Source organism: Leptonychotes weddellii, chromosome 6, assembly GCF_054177405.1.
Source record: "Leptonychotes weddellii isolate Sample4059 chromosome 6, ASM5417740v2, whole genome shotgun sequence".
Lineage (NCBI taxonomy): Eukaryota > Metazoa > Chordata > Mammalia > Carnivora > Phocidae > Leptonychotes > Leptonychotes weddellii.
In genome coordinates, this window is record NC_138374.1 from 23,485,862 (window position 1) to 23,509,114 (window position 23,253).

Sequence of the window (23,253 nt, forward strand, 5' to 3'; positions counted from 1 at the left end):
CACACCGACATTTCCTCTGTGCTCTCAAGCTTACAAAGCACTCGCATGGATAAGTATCATCACATTCTATTCTTCTAACAATCACACGAGGTAACCTTATTATGTCCTTTTAATAAGGAGGAAACCAAGACCTTTCTCAAAGGCAGCCCACCATATGCAGTGAAACTGCAGCTGTGGCCCAGGGCCTCCCAGACTAGTTAGGAACCTCCCTGCCTCCTCGGGAGCATCGAGAGCGGACCACCTTCAAGTTTATAGCAGTCACAATTAAGTGGGGTTAGACAGGCCCATGTTCACACTGGTGTTAGTCCGCATTGGCAATGGGGAGGCTGGCCGACGTGGCTGAAAACCCCACAGCAGGATACTGAGAAGATGCGTCTGGGGCAGGGGAGGCTGAGGTGCGTGAAGAGAATCCTGAACATTTCCTTGGCTTCCTAACTGTAGTAACATCTTTGGGTGCCCGGGACAGTGTGTGGCGCGGCAGATGAAGACTAAGGTCACAAAAACAGATGGGTCTGGAGGTATCCCCTCCCCTTTTGAGACTAGTTTCCAGAAGCGGCCTAGGTTGTTTTAGGATGGGCTACTTTGAAGTTTGGGGTTTGTAAGTTTCCTAGCACAGCATGTCATTTGGCTCTGCGGCCACAAGGTGGCATTGCAGCACCTCTGTTTACCTGTCGGCCCTGGTCACAAACCCACTGCAAAGCAAGCTATCTGTGCTCCGTGTTCCTACCAGATACCACCTGCCGGCATCTGGGGCTCAGAACAGCGAGCCGACACCTAGGGCACAGCCGCCCTTAGCTGGCAGACTCACCTGACCAGCTGCCTAGACAAGAAGAGCTGGCTATCGGCAATAAGTATCTATTAGCAACCTCGTTCATCCTCAGGACAATGCAAATTTAAAAACCTCCAGGACAGTGGACATTTAAAAGACTCGACAACATCTAGCGGTGGGTGTCGAGCCACTGTAACCCCCGTCAGCAGAGGCAGGAGGGTGCGCCGCCCCGGCCACCGAGGCAGGCGGCAGGGCCGGGAGCCGCGGGCGCCGCTCCCACACACACGCCCAGCAGAGACGCCCGCACGCTCGCCCAAGACGTGCGCAGCCACACAACGCATGGCAGCCCCCAGCAGGACACGACCCCCGTGTCCACCAGCAGCGAACAAAGTACACTGCTGTGTATGCACACAACGCAACACTGCACAGCAACGAGAAGGTCCGAGCACACACAGCAATAGTGACGAATGTGACAAGGACAACACTGGGTGGGAGGAGCCAGACTCGAGAGAATACATCCCGTGTCAGCCCATTTATACCAAGTTCAAAAACAGACAAAACTAGTCTACGCTTAGAAGTCAAGGCAGCAGTCTGGGGGACAGTGACAGAGTGTGGTGGCAGTGGGGTCGGTGACATCTGTCTCTTGAACTGGGTGCCACCTCACACGGGAGCCTTGGCTGTGTGAAAGTTCATGGGGGCACAGGCTTATGATTTGGGCGGGTGGGGGGGTTCTGGTATACATGATATGCTTCAATAAAAAGGTCAAGACCTAGATAAACAGGGCTAGCTGGCCGGTACAGAAAGGTGACCGTGGAAGGGCGCTCTGTCCTAAAACCCAGCCCTGCCCCGACGGGCGGAGGAGGGACGCTCACCTGGAGAGGCTGTGAGAGCCATCACACCGTAGTAGGAGAAAGCACTGGCTTCGAATTTCATACCTTCCTTCCCAGCTTCTACTTCCACTTTCCCCTGTGAGAAGAAAAGGGGAGCATTTTCAGTCTAGTTACACCAATCCCTCAGCAAGCTCTGTGCAAGATTTGTCCTCCCTGAGATTTTTGTCTAAATTCCTCTCCCAATCATCCCCGGGAAGGAAAGCCTCGCATGCTCTTTCCCACTTAGCAGAGAGGGTTAATTCATCTTAAACATGGAAACTGGATTTGGGCTGGAGATGCAGAGATGACCGTGAACGTGTGAGGTTTAATTTCTGTGAGTCCACTTAGTATTTTCCCAGCATCCCTAGTTTGTGCATGGATTCTTCGGGAACCCTCCAGTAATAAAAAGATGGTGCTCTCGCCCCATCAGTGGGGCAAACACAGGGGAAGACATGGTCTTGCAGGAGGCCAAGCTGGAGCAGCACCAGGGTTAAGGGTTAACATGGTTCATGGCCATGGACTACACGGGCTCCAGGGACCGAACTCACTCTGGTCTCGCTAACACAGCATCCTGTGTCTGCAGGCGGGGCCCCTTGTCACCCAGACCCCCCACGGGCACCGCAACACCTCCGAACTTCCTCCTCAATCTTGCAAAAGCAACTTAGCAAGTCTCCTTACATCAGGACAAAACCTCTCCCTGAAGTCCTCCCTCCCCTTCTCTTCCTCTAACTTGTCCACAGCTTCACACATCAGTTCCTGCGGGACTGCAGACGTCTCGTTCACCCTGCTAGCCTGAGGGTCCACCGCGATCCCCGCACGGGAGGTGCCCAGCATGCGTTTTCCAGGCAACTGGAATATCCTAGTCAGTGAGCTCCACTTCTGGATTCCCCAGCTGAGCGCCAGACAGCTCCTGGTCACCATACTAGAGCTGCCTCTCCAGTGAAAGGTACCTTTGTGGTACATCCTTTACGACAGGAAAAGAAAAATGACGGTACCACTCATTGAAGGGGAACTGTGCGAACAAGTCAGTGCTTTCTTAATTCACTTAAGTGCTCATAACTCCATGAAGTAGACACAATACTGCCCCCCCTTACAAGTCAGGATAGGGGCTCAGAAGGATTAAATAAGCCAAGAACAAGCTCTTGGCCAACAAGCTCGCTACGCCGCCCACTAACACAACAATTATTTTCATCATTCCCTATTGTCATATACTACATTCCCAGTTAGGGAAGACTTTCCTCCAATCATTTCCTCAGAAAATCATCTACTGTCTCTCTTTTAGGTTTCCCTTCACTCAAAATAGCAGTATGATCACTTCCCAACCAACTCTCTTGCTCTAAGAAAGGAGCTGACCCCCCCCCCGCCGATGTAAAACCGCCCTGCCAACAAGCGGGGGTCGGGAGCCCTGAGCGCACAGCAGAGGCCGTGGGGTCCGGGTGAAGAGCGCCCTTGCCACCCGTGAGTTTCCACCGGGCGCGACAGACGGGAGCAGGCGCAAGACCTATGGGACGGGGCGGTCAACAAAAAGTCTCCCTGAGGAAAAACGGCCAGAATCTAAGGGAATCAGAGAAAAAAATTACTTCCTGTTCTTCTACACATTTTGTACAGGAAGGAAAATCTAAGGAGGAGGATTTGAGCCAAGAGAAGGGAGGGCAGGTCAGAGGTGGGAGACAGCAGACAGCCAGGCTCTCTGGGTTTGCGCGGGAAGGCGGGGGAGAGGCGGCTGGAAGAGCATCTGGAGAGCCGGGGAGACTGCGGGGCTCCTGGGGGGACGGACCAGTGGGGCCCGTGCTCGCACACAGCGGCTCGGCTCCTGGAAGATGAGGAACCACAGGGCTGGAAGAAGGGGGCTAGGGGAGAAGCTGTGGATAAGGGATCCACCCAGTTTGGTGAAAGCAAAAGGGAGAAGGAAGTGTAAGGGGGAGAGGGGCAGTCACAAATCATGGCAGAAGTTTGCTCCAAGTGACCAGAAGACGGGCACCATGAGCACGGATAGAAACACTGGAAAGGCTCTGCTGCATCAGTGCTGGGGACAGGAGGGGACAGGACACTCTCCCTTCCAGAAGAGTCCATCAAGAAACGGTCCATCAAGAAAGGCTGAAGCGGAAGAATGAGGGTTAGGAGGAAGGTCAGGATGGAGATGGAGATGGAGATGGAGATGGAGATGGAGATGGAGATGGCGGGGGGCGGGGGGCGGGGGGCGGGGGGGGGGAGGAGAATAGAGGGAGAAGAGGCGGTCACTAAGGGAGCAAAAGCCGGAAGCTGGTAGGAAAGAACAGACGAAGGGCAGTGACTAGCTTCAGAGGCAGGATCCCTTAAGAGAGGAGGGAAAGAAGAAGACAGGTAGGGACATAATACTCGGAGACTCTGGTGAACAATAAAACCAAGCTCCGGATGGTACAGATCTTGGCAGTTACTTATCCATTTCTTCCTGCACTAACCCTTGACCTTGTATCAGGTAGTTCATATATACGTAAGTGGCTGTCTCTGTAGTCGTAAGCTCAACCGCGGCTGCAGGACCATCTTGTAACCTGAATTTCTATGGAGAAAATCAAGAGGAAGCATCAAATGCAACAGAGCCTCATCACGACTTCCATCTTTATGGGTCTCCCAGTGGATCTGGATCATTTGTTTTACAAGCTCCAAGGCCTTTTGTATTCTGTGTCCCTGCGGATGGGCGGCCGTTCACAATTCTTTATAATTTTCATCAGAACCAGCAGGGTAATAGGCACTCCCCAAAGGACTGTAGATAACAATACGGGGTGCCTCTTGGGAAGGAGCTTTTCCCGGGGCAGTACACACACCACAGGCATGCCCGGAACCCTGGCCAAGTCAGCTCAAAGGCAGAGGATCCCCAATTCTTGCTGTGTACTGGAAACACCTGGGGATTTAAAAAAACAAACAAAAAACATGATGTCTGGCTCCCACTCCCAGGCATTCTGATTTAACTCGTATGGGTGCAGCCTGGGCAGTAGGATTTTAATAAAGCTCTCCAGCTGATTCTAGCACGTAGCAGGTTTGGGAATCGTTGCTACAAGGCTCTGTTTGTGAACAATGGCCCCAGCTCCGGAGCTTCTGCGTACCCTAGTCGCTCAGGAAACTCCCCCGTAGTCATGGTGGCTGTCTGCGAATTGAACAAGGACAGCCGCACAAAGACTCAAAGCTCTGGATCCTAGCCATCTTAGTTCATCTCTCTGCCCTCTGGGACGTGCCTAGAGGTTGGGGAGGCTCAGCCATCTCCTGCGGCCCACCAAGCTGACACCAACCAGGCTACGAGGTGGTCCGCGGGGTCCCTGGTTCCTCGTGTGTGGATTCCCAGAACTAGTAAAATACACCTCCAGCCTCAGAGACAGCAGTGCTGAATTTTTATTTCATACAGATATTTTTAAAAACGCAACCATCTACTCTAACCACCATTTTGCTTCAGACCAGACATCTTCACCCCCAAAATACAGAAAATACATAATTTCAAAACAGACAGGTCTTTAAACTGAATATATGTAATTTTATGAAGATCTCACTGCAGCTGTCTTTATTTTTCTCACTTTGTCTCAAACAGGTGAAAACTTTGTCAAGCATCAGCACGAAGGAACCACCGTGCCAGACACATTTTCCTTCATTTATAAAACGTGCAACGGACTAAAGGATCCCATGGTTCTTTTGATTCTAGCTTTATAGGATTCTACAATTCCATGCTTTGAAAACTGCCCATCCCTGTACTCCTCACTACAGAAGTGAAGCTTTTCTGGCAGGCCGGTTTTAGAAACATCCAGTAAACATTTTTTATTCCTGTATGTGTGTCAATGGCTCCCCAAAATGACCATTTCCAAAGAGACCTACCAGTACACAAATCGAAGCCGCCCCCATGAGGAAAGGGCCTGCCTGGCCTCACAACCAATCAGGTGTCCTTAGATAAGGACTTTTTCTGTGTAAGGAGCTACATACCAACTTCTGAAACATGCACAAATTTACTCTATACTCTAGCATTAGCACACATACACACACACACACACACACACTCACAAATCAGCACAGCTCATGACGGGCTCCCAAAGGGAGAGCTCGGACTTCATGTTTAAGCTGACAAAAGAGAAGGAAGGTCTCCCTGTCTCAGGCAAAGTTGGCTTCCCAAGTAAAGTTATCATCACAAGCACCCTAACCTTTCTTTGGAAGAAGGTTATTAGGGAACTCTCCTCAAAGCTCCTAAGCGTCCAGAAAGTACTCAAAGCAGTCTTGTGCTGTACCTGGCCACAAGGTGGGAACCTGGGCTAGCCTCATTGGCACCAACAAGATCAAGTGGTCAGTGAATGGCGCAGACTCAGGGAGACCAAAACTCTCTCAGGCCCCACATGCCGAGCATCAGTGCAGTCTCCTGCTCACCTTTGGGTTCTTTTTAATTTTTTTAAATATCACCATCACAGAGCATTCCGTGGGGCTTGACACCTGAAAGGAGGTAACTGAATCCCAGCGGCGTGAACCCCAGCTGAAGTTCACCAGCACTGCCCCGTAAGAGGGGAAGCATGACCCAAAGAGGGTCTGTTCTGTGGCTCAAACGTTCCCTAGCAATTGTTTTCCAATCTGGAGTCCGGAGATGTAGTCTTGGGATGGCAAGTTCCCTTCATCAATATTTAAATTTTTAAAAAACTTTTGATGGTCAAAAATTAATGCACACATATTTTGGACCATCTGGTTGACCATCTTCTAACCAAATGCCACCACCAGAGGTCAGCGCCAGTGCCTTGGGGCTCACAATTGCATGGTAAAGTTGTTCTTACTACCTGAATCATCATGGCTAAGGCTTGCTGCTCAATCAACTGGGAGCTTGTAAGAAATAAGCAGCACTTCAGACGTCACCCCAGTCCTACGGAATCCACAAGTCATGTGCGTGAAAGTGTGAGGAGCACTGAAGTGGAGAGAAAGGGACAGAAGAGGACCAAACATCACTAACCCAGTCACACCCAGCGGAGGCCAAATAACAGCACAGCATCCTGCACAAACATTCAAAGGAATCCAAACGGAACTAAGGGCTGAAGAAGGGTCAGTCATGGCTGGGCACACGGAGACCCAAATGTGCTGAGTGCAAAAGAGCCTGCACCAGAGCCCCTGCCTTACTGGGACCAGTGGTACTTTCCCAGCAGCCAAACAATGTCACTGACACATTTAAAATATTAATTACAAGTCTGTTTTGGTTTATACAAATTCTAACTCAAAGAGCGCAAAAGGAGCTTATACCTAGTTTTTATTTACACATATCTAAGTATAATTTGTTAAAAATAGGGTCAACCCTGGGTATCTGAGTAATTTTTTTTTTCTTCAGAATGGGTGCTATCTGTACTTGACTCGGGACTAAAGATCATTCGCTGGGACACACAGACCCTACAACTCAAAAATCCTCAATAAAGCTTTGGTATTGAAGGCTTAAAGTCCTCTTCCAATAACAGGTGAAATGGTTCTAAGTAATGTCAAGGGATGTGTAAGTTCCAAGGTGCTACCTGCCACCCCGACAAAGGAACAGATTTCACTCTACAGGGAAAACCCCTTCTGAAGCCCTGTCAGAGGCCCTGAAGAGAGACGTGAGTGGGACAGCTGAACAACAACAAAAATCTGAGGCATGAAATCAAGCAGAAAAATTAACACCAGAAAAAAAAAAAAGTGTTCCTCTTATTGATTCTGTAATTGGCAAAGAAAAGAGTTATTTGTTTTCCTAGTATTCTTTATATTTCGTATTTTTTCAAAAAAATCAATCTGGTTATGTGATGTGAAGGAGCAATTATATATATATATGATACATATATATATAATTCCAAAAAAATATATATGTATTTTTTGCTTTATCTTACTCCCCAAAGGACCAACAAATCCTTCACTGTAAAATACCAACTCTGTGAATTAGAAAAACGGTTTATAGTAGTTATAATTATTGTACACACACTCTTGATATTTTTCTATGTGCTTTCCACTTCTTTCATGACTAAATGATGGTCTCATCATGTGATTAATATAAGTGGTTGAGACATACGAACTACTACTACTTTATAATTAACAAATTTGCTATAAATATGTTTGCATAGATAACTTCAGCAAATAATTTCTTTAGATGCATGTGTATGAGGGATTGTATGTATGTATTCCAAAAAGGAGGCTGTCAGTTTAAGGATATGACTGATTTTGCAGCACTTTTTCTTTTCTTTCTTTAAGATTTTATTTATTTGACAGAGAGAGACACAGCGAGAGAGGGAACACAAGCAGGGGGAGCGGGAGAGGGAGAAGCAGGCTTCCCGCTGAGCAGGGAGCCTGATGCGGGGCTCGATCCCAGGACCCTGAGATCATGACCTGAGCGGAAGGCAGAAGCTTAACGACTGAGCCATCCAGGTGCCCCACCAGCACTTTTTCTTTTTTGTTCACTATTCACCATGGATTTTTACAAAGATTTTTTTTGTTTGTTTTCTAAAATAAAAAAATGGATGCTTAATTTTGTCAGTTGCCTTTCTGATATCTATTGATAGGAGCATTAGGATTTTTTTTTTTTCTTCACCCCTTTCCTAATTAACATGGCATATTTTGGTTTTGTTGTTCTTAAACTAGTCCTGCATTCCTAAAAAAAACCTAATTTAGTCAGTCACAGTGATTAACTCTTCGGGGACATTGCTGTTCTCTAACTGCTACCTTTTTAGTTAGGAAATCTGACCATCATACCATCTTGGCCCATTTGTACTATACAGAAAATGAGCTCCTCCAAGTTTCAATTTTTTTCCAAGTGATTTCTTTGAATCTAGCTGTTTTAAAGGACAAGAGAGAACTTCTTGTTTTGTTGTTTTTCTCTTTTATCACATGGATTACATCAGTAGAAAACTGATTTTGCTAATCTTTTAAAAGAACCAAATCTTGATTTTATTTATGGGCTTTAAGGCTTTCTCATTAACATTTCTTTCATGACTATCTTTATTATTTAATTTGTTCTTTTCGGTTTGTTGCTGTGTTCTTTTTCTAGATAATTACAGATTTTTTTTCCTTATTTTAGTACTCAGAATAAAATTTCTTAAAACTTTGACATACAGCATATAAGGTATTATTTAATAATGTCTTTCATGATGTTTTCTGTATTTTATGATATTCTATATATTTTCACTCTAATTCAGTTGCTACTTAGGGCTTATCAGCTTGATGTTAATTATATTTTCAACATTTCTTTAAATAGGTAATACGTGCACCTGATAAGAAATTCAAATTCAAAGGGAGAAGTCTCCCTTCTACCCTATTCCCAGTCCTCCAAGTCTCCCTCCTTAGAGGCAACCACCTGTGACTAGACTCTTGAGTAACCTTCAGAGAGATTCATGTATATACAGATGCACATGAAACACATGGGAATACATTATAATGCCCTGTTCTGAGCCTTACGTATAAGCCTTTGTAAGAGAATTGGTCACCATTTAAAAATGGCTTAGTACTCTTCAATTATGTATTTTTAGGTCCAATTTTATTTCATTATGATCTATACAGGTGGTTCTAGAAATTTCTACCTTTCTGAGTTTAGTAGAACTTTATATATGATATAGCAAATCATCAACTTTATCAAAGTACATAAAACTTTTTAAAAAGTGTATTTTCCTGGCTTTATATTTAATTTTCTCCAAATTCCTGTTAATTGTATTAGTCAAGTTAAAACACTTTTTTCTTGGTATGCTTACTCTTTTATGATGGTGGAAATTATTTTCCACCAAAATTATATTCCTATCCATTTCCATGGATACACACATCCATGAGTACTCGGTAGGTCCTACAATTTACATGAGTCCAGCAAGGTCCCAATTATCAAAAGGATAATTAAGGAGGTCCTTTTTATTTGAAAACAACTCAGTAAAAAGCAGGATGTATGTGTTTTGTTATTTCAGACATGTCGAGCCAATAAACTTTTCTTTCAGTGTTTATTGTGCTTTTATCACTGTCCTTATTGATTCTCCCCCAATACATCTTAGTTTAAAAAAATCTACTTTTTCAGATAAAACTTTAGGTCGTAGCCTTTTTATACTTAAGGAGTGGGAGGTATGTGCCCAGTAACTTACAGAATAATTCTTTTAAGCTTAAATGGTTCACTGCTTTGAATAAATTAGACTTTACTTCATTTAAACTCAGAGCGATGGGTTTCTATTTATAATTACATTCCAAACATCAATGACTTAATAGAAGAGTTTTTTCTAGTGTCTGCAGATGGAGGGCAGCTCACTGGCTCCGGGGCCAGGAACGGAAGGCAGATACTGAAGCTTGCTTCTGATTTAATGCTCTAGCATGCAGAGGAACATGCCCAATAACCTGGCACCAGTTTCCAAAGTTGGGCTAGGGACATTTCAGAGTGGAATATATTTTGTAAAAGGTGACAGCTGTGCTAGATTAACAGGGGTCATGGTATTTCATTTTCTTATACTCCGGGTACCTCACTCAGGTAATTGGCTTGCCGACAAGAACCTAATTTTCCCTGAACTCCATAGTTTAAACCCCTCCATAAATCCTCTTAATCCAGCACATACACTATTTACAAAAACCCCCATGATATCATCAGTTCCACAATTTAAAAAAAAAAAAAAAAAAGGTCACATTTATATAAATACTTAACATGAGGTAGGTATTCAAATACAGGTAACACACAAACGCCTTACCCAAACTATCTTTAAAGATTTAATTGTAAATGAACGGGGAGTATGGAGTATGAAGTCCCTCTTCCATAAAATCTATTTTTAGATCTTTCAACCAGGAAATGGCTTTGTTATTCCCCCACAGAGCATTCCTGAATCACAGCTTCATACAGACTAACTACATAAAAATCGACAACTGAAACATACATAGTTTCTAATATGACTCCTGAAATTCACCATGTCCGTCCTCAAAGTCCTCCTTTAAACAAAGTGTAATCCAAAATTTAGCGTAATTCAAAGTTTCTCTAGGTTTAAGGAATATTCGCATCCAGCTTTTAGAAGCACACATGTCTTATTCCCTCGCTGCAGTACATAAACTCCCTACAGCCCCCTCAGAGGTGCAGGTGTGTCTATCTCCAGAGAAAAAGAAAAACAGTTCAGCGTTGAATGAGACTAAGGCTAATAGAAGAATCAGCATATTGAATTAGAAAACCTGCAAAGAGATGTTTCCACGAAAGAATGTATGAAAGTGGTATGTGACTAGTTACCGCACAGATTTTTCTACAGTTTCTTCTGCCTCCAGACATCACAACAGCACCCAAACAGGGACATGAGCACAACACTGCAGAGTTTCCCTCATCCAGACATCTGATAAGAGTTGCTTTCAAATAAAAAGAACTTCCTTAATTATCCTTTTGATAATTGGGACCTTGCTGGACTCATGTAAATTGCAGGACCTACTGAGTACTCATTATACTTTTCTAATGATCCCTCCCATTCATACCTAGGAAATCACCAAAAAGTAGGAGAATGCTTAAGGAGCTAGGATTCTTGTACTGGATAAACTCAGACTTCCTGTAAAATTCTTCAGTAAGGAGGTACAAGCAGTCAGTAAAACCAGCACTTCATTCATTGTACTGTTCATCTTGGTCTCCATGTCAAGGACAGTGTTCTATCAAATGAAACTGTGATATAATAAGGGCCTCCTATCAACTCCAGCACGAAAGCCCCTCAAGGAGGGTCCAGAATGGATGGACCTTCTCACCTCATACAGTGGATTATGTTATTAGTGAGAAGGAACGAAGTTTCCATTGCCAGGAGAGGCTGTGATGATTACATTAGTTCCTCTGTAGAACAGTCTGGTTAGTAACCAGGAATAAAAATAATAAATGTATTAATTTGATGTTGTTAAGGGAAGAGATAGTAAGTTACCTCTAGGAAGTTGTAGACGACCAAGTCCTAACGAAGAGTGGAAAAAAGAGAAGACGATAAAAAGAGGACCCCAGGAACTCACGACACTTAAATTTCAAATGCCCAACCAAGATTTGGACGTGTATAGGTAATTCTCCAAACTCTTCCAAAAATATGAACTGAATTCACCATTCTTCAAATGAATGCCACCATGCCTCAGCAATCAGTAAGTGCCCTCAGTATTGGAAACTGAAGTAACTAATGACATTGCTTTATACTGAAATTATTTTAGAGAGAGGAAAACAGGGGGATGAAATCCTCCCGTGTATCAGGCAACCCCGGAAGTTAAGTATGTGAACCTTGACACACCCATTCACCTACAGAAAAGTCGCCTCAGAACTGGAATGATGGGTACTCAGTGAGATCAAACAACTATTGAATAATTCTTCTGACCTGCAAAATGAGAACGAAGTAGTCTACAGGTTTGTTTCGCTGGTAGAGGTAGTATTCTGGGGCTTTCTTGTTCTTCTCATCATACTTCAGTTCCTGGATGACATTGGGGTGCTTTAGCAGCCTTAGAAGGATCTTCTCTGACATCTGGGATGGGCTAAATGCTTCTACTTCTATAGATATAAACACAACTTGATATTACACTTCAAATGGATGGAAAAAAATTATACTAGTGATTAAGGAGTTTAGAATATAAGAATACTCGGAATAAAAGCAACACAGTATGGAGTAACGACACTTCCGTTTGGTGATCCACTGGGGGCAGATTACCTGGGAGAAATTAGAAAATGCCGAAGTCTCGTATTTGTTTAAATGCTTCCTTTTCAGCCTGTCATTGGTTTCAGTTCTTATAAAATTACTCTAATTTTCTGATACAAATCACAGTCAACCAGAAGGAGGCTCCTGACTGCCAGGACACCCTTCGACAGGCCACAATAGTCTGACTGTTCCACAACAGCCAAAGGAAGAAGCAAAGGTCAGGAAGCATCTAGGTGTGGGTTAGTACCAGGTGCCCAGACGAAGTGCTCATTCTCCCACTCCACTACCTGAGAGAGTCTGGGAACAAAGGAAGGCGGAGATTCAGAAGGGAAGCAAGGCACGTGCACACAGCGACATGCACTCCAACTTGCTAACTAAAAAAATTTAAAAATGCGTATCTGTATTGACAAAGGAATCCATTTTATTTCCAATAACAAAACTCAGAATTACTGGCTTAGGGTCGCTCCTACTGAAAGTGGACTTCACGGTACCTCAGAGGTAGAGTCGGAGAACATTTAATGTTAAAGTATGGCTCTGAAATGATGAACAGTATTACCAGATTCAGAAAAATAAGTTAAAGATACTGTTTATATGTTTAAAAAATTGTTTTCATGAGGTGAACCATAAGTTCTATACTAGCTTCTGTATTAGCTTTGATAATAACAAAATAAGGTAGTATACTGTAGAAGTTTTGGAAAACACGGAAGAAGATAAAGAGGAAAAGAAAGTTACCTATGAACCCACCAGTCCGTCCCTCTGAGCGGCTGGTGAGCACGTGTGCCTGTGTGGACGTGTGTGTGTGTGTGGATGTGTGTGCGCGCGCGCACGAAAACAGTGGTCTTACAGCTTTGTGTTTTTTTCTCACCTCACATTAAATTATGAGTATCTTCCCATGTCAAAAGTATTATATTGTGAGCATTTCTAGGTCTTAAAGAGCACATAATATTCCATCGCATGGCTACTGTTAGCCTTCTTTTTGAAATATTTTAAGTATGCTGCATGCAGCTGAAGGGCCCTGGATGCCCATCGTGGACACAGACGTCTTCTACAGGCCACTGGGTACTTTCCGATTTTCTCAGGTTTCCCCTGGCCAACAGAGCTCACCCTTCACCTAGAGAGCCACTTGGGGATGTGAGAAGGGTTAGTCAGTCTCTTAAGTCCATTCAACCTTGACCTTTCTGGAGCAGTCAGTGCCGGCTGGATTGGTGGTTTTAATTAATGTGAACGCTTGCCTCCTGGAATGGGCCCAAGTTAATCGGACTTGAAGAGGCCATCGAGAAATCCATGTCAAAGCGCTTAGAATTTCTGATTTCATCGACATCATCAAAGATAGATTTAATTCTGAAAAAATCTATTTTTCTTCTTTGCAAATCATAGCACCCAGGTTACCACTGATGTCCAACTGTTCTTCCAAGGCAAGCTGGAGAGAGAATTACTCAACTGACCGACACACAGCCAGGGGGTGTCTGATCTGCACTGCCAGCCCACGCCACCAGCGGGCTCTCCCCCGGACTGAGCTGGAAGCAGATGACCTGGCCTACGGTTCACATGCAGTGTGGCACTAACATTCATCCTTACCTTTCAGACCAATTTTAAGTTACTGGTCCACCCCTGGTAAATGTCTCAGAGGGTTCATGCCGACACTGAACACAGGAGAGGAGAGAATTTAAAAAGAAAAAAACAAAACAAAACAAAACAAAAAAAAAAACAGAAAACAAAACACAAAAGTGGCATTACTTATCACCCCATTTCCCGGTCTCCACCCCCAGCCCACCCCAGGCAGTGGTGGGTGAGAAACACGGTCCAGGGTTCGTAGAGATCTCAAACTGCGATAAGCGGCACTTGCCTGTTGCTAGGAAACGGTGCATGGCCAGGAGAAGCTGGGGTGATATTTTCACCTTCATCTCGCTGTCTGTCTGTTTAAAGGCAGAAAAGTCTTGCTTTCTTTCCCGATGGGCCACTTTCTTTTTCGTTCTGTTATCAGCTGACAGAAGAACAAGGAAAGATAAAAGGAAATGCACTCGATTAGATCAGGGCTCTTTCTGAATGAAAGGGACGAAATCCGCTGCAAAGGCTAGACTACCTCCAGACCGCGGGCACTCTGCGCACCAACGCCCCCCGGACAGGGGAGGAGAGAGAATCCTCGTCAAATCACTGCAGCACAGTCATGACCCAATTCAAAGTCAGGCAACCAGTATCAACGATAAACATGCTCCACGAAGGTCTTTAGAGCCCTTGTAAGTACACGACTGGGCAGCGGGGATGAAACCCTCACACAAGCCGTGTAACCCCAAAGCAACGGGACGCAGCTCGGAGCGCACACCGTCTCCTGCTACCCAATGTCACCATGCTGCGGGGAAGAGTGATCGCTGGGTGACAGAGGACACAGGGAAGTGTGCCCTGCCTTTCAGAGGCTCCTAGCCTCTGCCGAAACAGGGAAAACAAACACTCACACAAAACCTCTTCAGAAACAAGAAAGAATGCTTTCATAGAACATTTTAACAATATCTGTTAGCTTCGTTTCTAGCCCAGACCCTGAGATCCTCAAGGTCAAGCAAATATGAAGAAGGTCATCCAGAGGAGAGGTCGGCATTCTTCCTTTGTCAAGGGCTAGGTAGTAGTTCAGGCTCTGGAGGCCATACAATGTCTGTTGTAACTGCTCAACCCTGCTGTTGAGCAAAAGCAACCATATGTAAATGAATCAACGTGGCTGTATGCCAATAAAACTTTATTATGGATATGGAATTTGAATTTCATATTATTTTCACATGTCACTAAGTAATTATTCTTCTGATGTTTTTCAACAATTACCAAATGTAAAAGCAAACAAAAATTCTCAGCTGGTGGGCTATCCAAACACTGGTGGCAGCTATGGGCTCTAGTTTGCAAACCCCTGATCTAGAAGGTGTCTAACACAAAACCTTTTTTCCAGTATTTTTCTCGACAAAGAGATGATCAAGAAAAAACTTGGTTAAAGACAAGACCTCAATTGCTCACTCCTTTCCCGAGAATCATGAGTCCGTGCATTATTACCATTTCATGCCTACGGCCAAACAGACTAATTACCACGCTTGTCCTGGGGAGAGGGAGAGGGCAATTGTAACTTATCATTTTCTTCTGTCTCAAATTCTTTTCAGAATCAGACAGCATAAATGAACACCGAATTTCAAAATAATTTTCTAATGGCAAATGTAGTCATCAGCCCTGATCACCTGTCGACCTCAGAATATACCTAAAATCTTGCGTTCAGCATTCCATCCAGTAAGGCATGATAGGCAACAGTTCTGTGTGCAATTAGTCTAATCGAGGCTTAAAAGACATTAACTGAAAAGCAAACATAACATCTCCTAAATGTCTTAATGATCCTTCTTATGATGAGTACTACCCCTGAGGAAACGAAAAAATATAAAAAGACACACTTGGTATTAAAGTCACTGTAAGGAAGGATGAAAAGAATGTCAACACACAAATAACAATATTCTTTATTATGTGACCTCTGACTACTCTCCAAGTTTCAAGAGGATAGAACACAATAGGAACTGATGATTTTAAAGAACGTACTAATATATGTGAGGATAAAGTAAGGTACATTTTTAGAAGCAAGTCACTACCTAAATATCAAGTTTATCCTTCTAAGGGTACATGGAAGACTCTCATTTTTAAAATGAGGAACATTCCCATCTAGCGGACTGAATAAAAATCACTCTATTTGAAGCAAGGCAGGCCTTGTCCCAGGCGCCCCAGGCCATTTGAACAATCCATTTCCCTTCTAAGTCATGTCTTAAAAGCCAAACAGAATAAACAGAGCCCAGGTACTCTTCTCTGTCCCACCTCTGAGAGTCCCAAACATCTTCAGGGAAAAATGCACCTTTCCCATTATTAATCTCTTGAAAGGGTCCTGCTTTACTAAGAATGAGGCTGAAGAAAAAGGTTTAAACTCCACAGTCCAACAATCCAGTTGTGGACGTCAATGAGACAGGATTCAGGTTCAATACTCAGCGCAGGATCAAGTTTACCCCGCGCACAAACACCAGTGAAGCCTCCCCTCCCTCCGCCCCAAGCCAAGTGACTCCTACCCGCTTCATCCCTTTCCCCTGCCCCCAAAAGAAAACAGAATAGCAGAGAAAGGGTAAAACACATTCTTATTGTGTACCCTACCCTGTCCTGCTTCCTATCCCTCCCCCTCCCTGCCACTGCCCCACAGCAAACCTACACTCACAAACCTCACCCCCACCCTGGCCCGTGGGTTCTGGAACAAGGACATTTAAACAGCTGCAATCCATCAATCTAACAAATCCTCCTCACAAGTACTTGAATTAGGGCCTTATGTAGAAAAAGAAATTTATCTGAATACGATTGCCTTAGTTGTGGGAAATAAAAATGTAGTAAAGAACGATTCTTTTTCCACACGTAGAATTAACGTAAAAACCACAAAGGGAGTTTTCTGTTCAGGGCAAGTAATGCCCTGATCCATGGTTAGAAGAAGCTGGCTTTTAAAAAAGCAAAAACAGGGCGCCTGGGTGGCTCAGTTGGTTAAGCGACTGCCTTCGGCTCAGGTCATGATCCTGGAGTCCCTGGATCGAGTCCCGCATCGGGCTCCCTGCTTGGCAGGGAGTCTGCTTCGTCCTCTGACCCTATCCCCTCTCATGAGTTCTCTCTCTCTCATTCTCTCTCTCTCAAATAAATAAATAAATCTTTAAAAAAAAATAAAAATAAAAAAATAAAAAAGCAAAAACAAAAACAGAACACTGCCACTCAACATCACAGGACCTGCCTCTTCTTCCCCCCTCTGATGAAGGGTCTGGAACACTCGGTTAAGTGGTCCACAGCCCACGCACACAGCAGGTAATTAGGGACAGAGGCAAGTATAAGCCCTGGAGACGTGAGAGGACTCACGAGCGAGATGACAGAAAACAGCCAAGGTTCTGAAAAATCACACTCAGAATACTCACTGTATAAATCTGTTTCATCTAGAATCTCAGATTTGATGATTTCCTCAATCACGTCTTCTAATGTGACGATTCCCAGAACTTCATAAAATGGGTCCCCTTCTCCCTCATTGTTCACTCGCTGCACGATAGCCAGGTGAGATTTACCTTTAAAGAAAAGAAATCAAAGTTTAGGAAGGAATTTTCTGAATTTCCTGAAGGAAGTCTTGTACAGGATTACGTTAAAAATAGCAGCGAACAGATACCAGATGATCCAAGTCTGCATTTCGGCGTTTAAACATGGTGCGAAATAACCACAGGCAAATGGAAAAGTTTCCCGAGCCATTGAAAGCAAGATGATTGAGCCAGAAGAGCCTCGGCTTCTATACACGTTGGCCTGCACACATGACCATTTGCTTCCTCATGGGTTTGGTCTTCAATCATGTCAGCCCTTCCTTTGTGACCTTATAGCAACTGCTACTTTACTTCAGGAGAACAGTTCTCCAAGTGTGGTCCGTGGACCCTTAGGGATGCCCAAGACCCTCTCAGGAGGGCAGCGAGGTCAGACTATTTTCCAGTGGAACACTAAGATGTTCCCAGCCTCTTGCACGGTGCTGGTATTTGAGCCGATCAGGCAAAGGCGCCCGAGCACAAAGCGAGGCAGTGGGAGCAGACCGTATTCTCCGCCACCACACATGCACAGGAAAGGGGGGGGAAGTCCATTTCTCTTCAGAATGCCCCTGGTGAAGATGTAAAAATTAATTTCATTAAATCCTGACCTTGATTGAGTACTTGGCCTTTAATACTCTATGTGGCAAAAGGAGACCCACCCTAAAACATGTCTGTCGCGTGCCGAGGTACAATAGTTGTCTTGAGGAAATGCACTTGCACAACTGTTTGAACTGCAGGTTGCACTAGCCACGTTTCTCACTGGATGTCATTTTTACCTGAAGGATAGGTACCAAACTGATGGTATTTAGACTTGGATATCTGGCAAATATTTCCTTGAAAATGGACAAAATGAGCCTGCAACGTTAAGGAAAACAACAGCAGTATTTGCTAATGATAAAATTTAAGCTTTCACGGGAAAATCGGAATTTGGGGAAACTTGTATCCACCACAGGCCTGAGAACTTCTTGACAAAGAGTTTTCTGATGAGAGAACAAGTGTGAATTTTATACTGAATAATGAAATGGGTCAACATTTCAACGATCTACGTAACTCAGTGAACCAGTATTTTCCAAATGACCATGGTAATGATGAGGTTACCAAATCATGCACAGGTAAACAATCTATTCAGAGTACAAGACATAACAGATTCTTTTTTCCTCTCATACCCTATTTTTATATTTTTTAAAAGAAGTTTTTATTTAAATTCCAGTTAGTTAACACACCGTGTAATATTAGTGTCAGGTGTACAATTTAGCGATTCAACAACTCCATACAACACTGGGTGCACATCACCACAAGTGCTCTCCTTAATCCCCGTCACCTATTTCCCCCATCTTCCTGCCCACCTCCCCTCTGGTCACCATCAGTTTGTTCTCTATAGTTAGAGTCTGTTGCTTGGTTGTAACGATGGATTTCTTGAACTTTTTATTTTGGAATAATTTTAGATTTACAAAAAAGCTGTAAAGACAGTACAGAATTCCTGTGGAGCCTTTCCTCAGTTGCCCCCATTGTTCACATCATGCATTACCACACCATATTTGTAAAACTAAGAAACTGACAATTGATACAGTAAATTCCAGACTTATTTGGGATTTCACCAGTTTTTTCTATTAATGCCCTCTTTCTGTTCCAGTATCCAATCCAGAGTACCACACTGCATTGAGGTGTCATGTCTCCTCTGGGTTCTGACAGTCTCTTAGTCTTTGCTTGTTTTTTTATGACCTTGACAATCAAGGAGTACTGGTCAGGAATCCTGTAGAATGTCCTTTGATTTGGGTTTGTCTGATGTTTTCTCGTGATTAGACTGGGGTTCTGGGTTTTCTAGTTACATCATATCAGGGCTTACACGACAGCCATGTGACATTCTCGAGTTTCTCCACTGTCAAGTTACTCATTTTTCTTCTTTCCCTCATTCTATCCTTTGGAAGCAGGTCATGAAGACCAGCCCACCCTCGGGGAGGGGTGAGGGGTAAAAATGAAGCTCTTCTTCCCAGACTGGGGGAGTACCTACATATATTACGCAGAACTTTCCTGTAAGGAAGATTGCAGACCAAAGGATTTCAATTTAACAGTGCACCCAAAGTCCACTGGTAGTTTCAGATTCTACATAGCAACTAACCTTTAAAAAACTACCACTTGTGGAGTTTTGGTATAGTATCAAAGGAGGATATTCCCAATTGCCCAAGGCGGCTGTGAAAATATCCCTCCTCTTTCCAAATACGTACCTATGGGAACCCAGATTTTCTTCATCTATCTCAACTAAAACATATACTGCACAGACCGAATGCAGAAGATGATAGGAGAATCCAACTAGGTAATAAAGATGCAAAAAGGTAACACAATTGACTTATTTTTGTTTTGGAAAAGTGGTTTTTAATAAAAATATTATTTAACGTTAATGTAGTGGACCTATTATTATCCTTCAAAAATGAATTAAGAGGCCCAGGTGTTTTATATTACTCCATTTTAATTTCAAATACAGTAAATATCAAGAGATAGAACCCACATAAACAGAAGTTCAAGGGTCCTCAGCAATTTTTAAGAGCTTAAAGAGATCCAAAGACAAGAAAGTTTAAGAACAGCGGCTACAGAAGACAGCCAGAAGGGCAAGGGAAGAGCAGGTGCCCCGAAGCTGAACAGTCCTGGATTGGAACCCAAGCACGGCCGCTTCCTCGCAATTACTAGCTGTGTGATCACGAGCAAATGACAGAACTTTCCTGAGCCCCGGTCTCTTAAAACCAGGCTGATGATAACTGCTGCCACATACAATTGCTGTGAATATCAGAGACAGTGTCGGGGATCCGGCAAGGGCAGTGGCTGGGAGCCCCTGAGCAATCAATAAATGGTTAACTCTTCCTCTCTCTTTAACATTCTTCCTCAGTTCTAAGACACCATCAACTTACTACCAGCTTATTTGGAGACAAGAAAACCCACTATATTAAAAGCACACCATGATTAAAAGATGCATTTCCCTTTCAGAAAAATCTTTTAAGATAATAATGCATCTCTCAAATACCAATATTGCTTTTCCTAATCCAAGGCATGTGAGGCATCTGAAACAGGTCCTTGAGTTAAGCCAAGAAGACATGATCTGAAAATTTCATGCTCCATTAACATGTATATTACTTTTTTTAATGACAGGGTGGGGATTCTTGGGGGGGGGGGGGAGTCCTTTAAATAAAGTTTACTTAAATCTTCAAATTGGGTGAGTTCACCCAGACACAACCAGCTAGACAAACTAAAAATATTCTCTGGGGGCCAGGTCTGATCAAGTTCCCAGCACTTACTCAGAAACTGGCTTTGGTTTTGTAGGTTTGTTGGCCCTTTTCTGCTCTGCCTCAGACCCCTTTACAGGCATCAAGGAAGCCTAGAAGCTTAGATTGTTAGACAATTAGGCATCCTAACAATTTTCATCCTTAGCGTGCTCATGCTCAAAGAATGAAAATATTTTGAGCAAATGAGACAAGGAGGGAAACTTATCAGCAATAGATATAAACACCCATCAGGTCACGTCACTGCTACCCTGGTCCATTCAGGCCGGTCACTTTCTCACATCTGCTTTCCCAAGGACCCAAACATAAGCAGTTAAAAATTCTTGGTGAATGCTGTCTGTCGAAAGTTAAATTCTTTTGCTATTCCCAGCTTGTGATCATTTAAAAGGAATTTTCCAAAGCAAGGTCTAATATTAGACTCAAAATGAAGTTTCCATTCCACTGAGGCGCTATTCTCACCAAAGTAACTACCGCATAATCAGATTGTCTTGGAGCAATTCGTTTAAATGCAGATGGACATACTTGAAATACCAGCTCGATAGCACCAGCAGATCTGACTGGAAAGGGCCATACTCGAGGAGAAACTATTCATGTGAGTTAGGTTTCTTAGACTGAAAATTACTAAGTTTTCTTCCAAGCTCACTTGTAGGCTTTCATCCCCCCCCACTTCCAGTGTTGAAACTTCTGCATCTGCCCCAGAGCCACATTCTTTTAGCTTTGCAATTCCTAGTGACAAGTCCTGTTTTCTGAACCTTCTTCCAGGTAAGCAGTACAAAAGAGAAAAAAAAAAAAGACACCCCTCCTGTCGGATCACCCTTCGGGGGAGAGCAGGACGGTGCCTGTATCCCCCACTTTAACCATTTGCCGCAATGAGTATGGTCTTCAGGCTCAGCCATGGAGCGATCCAAAGGAAAAGGTAAACTTGTCAATAGAGAAATTCTAAAAAATGGAGTTCAAATAACATCCTTTTTAACCTGAGTGTGGGAAGAATTAAGTCAGGATTAAAAGCAGAAAAGCAACTTTGGGGAAACTAATGAAAGACTAAGTGAAAAACTAGAAAAGATTATGAACTAGTGGATACTTAGCTTCCAAAGAGATGAAAATATAGCAATCAGCAAAATATGTAATTACAGGCATTAATAACACTAGAACTTTTTATTATCAATAGATTATTAAACAAACTTGATAAACTGTGTATGGAACAAAGCATACATGGTGTCACGATTAGGACTTGGAGAGAACCCTTTCTGGCGAGCTGGAAGAGGTTTTGTGGTACTCCAGGCACTTCGAACTGTCGTGAAATTGAAACCCCTAGCCTCTCTTCCTCCTGGTCTGGTTCTAGAAATGGAGGAAAAACAGGTCACTAAGTCAGGCTTAAGAGAACCTAAGCAGGACTGTATTCTGACTATAGGGTTCTAGGAGACATCCCAACTCAAATCCAGAATCGCGAGCAAGTTATTAGGAGGTAGTAACCTAGATTGTTCATCTTTCTTTAACTGCTGTAGTTCAAGGCAGGGCACTTGCACAGATGACTTTGGAAGCACCTGTCTCCATGATGAGATGCGCTAAGTAACCATCTGTACACAGTAAAACGAGCCTCACATTTCTGCCTCCTCCTGTTTCTCCCACCTCCGAGCTGATTATTTGCATATTCCCTCTGGGTTGCTAATCCAGCCCAGCATGGTGGCAGGTTGGCACCCCGCATCTTTTAACCTTGCCACAATCCTGGGCTCAAATTTTAAGACAGGTACCAGGCAGGACAGTGATGAGGCTGACCAAGGGCACCTGATGAAAATAGGAACTCCTCTGCTCTCCTGTAAGTTGGATGTCAGCAAGGGGAAATGCAGCAGCAGACAGACTAGCTGTCTAGATGTAGTGAAAGAAGAAAGCCAAGAGAGTCGATGAAGTAGACTGGAATCAGGAACAACCTGACACCACTGTGCTAATAGACAGTGACAGCGAATCATCCAACAGACCCATTAAAGTAAGCACGAGGCAAAGAGAGTCCGTGGGGCCCGAAAAGGCCACTTAAACAGCAGGAAGAACACAAGCAGGAAGATTCAATGAGGAGAAAGTCAGGCCAAACACTGTACAATCATCGTTACTGCTACGTTGCTCAACTCCAGGGGCATGGCTAGCAGAGAGCATGTGGCCTATTGTTCCCCTGAAGCGAAGCGATGCTGTAGCCCCTCGCTAACCAAAGGTGGGGCCCAGCAAGCATGGGATAGGCCTTCATTTTTAAAGGATTCTCAGTGTAGCAAACAGAGCAGTTGTAACAAGTCATTCAGCAGGAATCAATAAAGTTCCTAAGAGTGAGTTCTCTGCAATTAGCACAAAATGGGATGGAGGAGGTTTGAATGGCCATACTGAAGTTCTCCCCAAGGACATCAGTTTTTGGATTAGTGGCCAAGAAGTCAATCCATACACTTTAAGTATAACCAGAATGAGCCCTGTTTTACGAAAAATGAACGGATCAAGTGAGATAAGTCTATGACCATAATCTGTAATCCATAAAACACAGTGCTGTGTAAGTGTCTAGTGGGGGAGAGAGACACTAAGAGGAAGAGACAACAAGAAAGCATGTCCGGTTGGGTACAATGAACCGTGGAGAACAAAGAGGGGCAGAATGATTTAGTACAGGATAGGCAGGGAAGG

The 23,253-nt window shown here is 43.8% G+C and overlaps 1 protein-coding gene across 6 annotated transcripts in view; it reads right to left on the reverse strand.

Annotated features, from left to right (window-relative positions):
* CNNM2 (cyclin and CBS domain divalent metal cation transport mediator 2) overlaps window positions 1-23,253 on the reverse strand; it is a 138,744-nt gene that overhangs the window by 12,643 nt on the left and 102,848 nt on the right. For 4 of the 6 annotated variants that reach the window (XM_081822812.1, XM_081822813.1, XM_081822810.1 and 1 more), the window contains exons 2-5: window positions 17,180-17,323; window positions 14,074-14,211; window positions 11,913-12,082; window positions 1,642-1,735 (exon numbers count right to left, since the gene is read on the reverse strand). In XM_081822812.1, coding sequence (XP_081678938.1) covers window positions 1,642-1,735; window positions 11,913-12,082; window positions 14,074-14,211; window positions 17,180-17,323 — 546 coding nt within the window. Of the gene's footprint in view, window positions 1-1,641; window positions 1,736-11,912; window positions 12,083-13,805; window positions 14,212-17,179; window positions 17,324-23,253 lie in introns of those variants that run through there. The other 2 variants (XR_014146001.1, XR_014146002.1) reach the window with 2 other exon arrangements.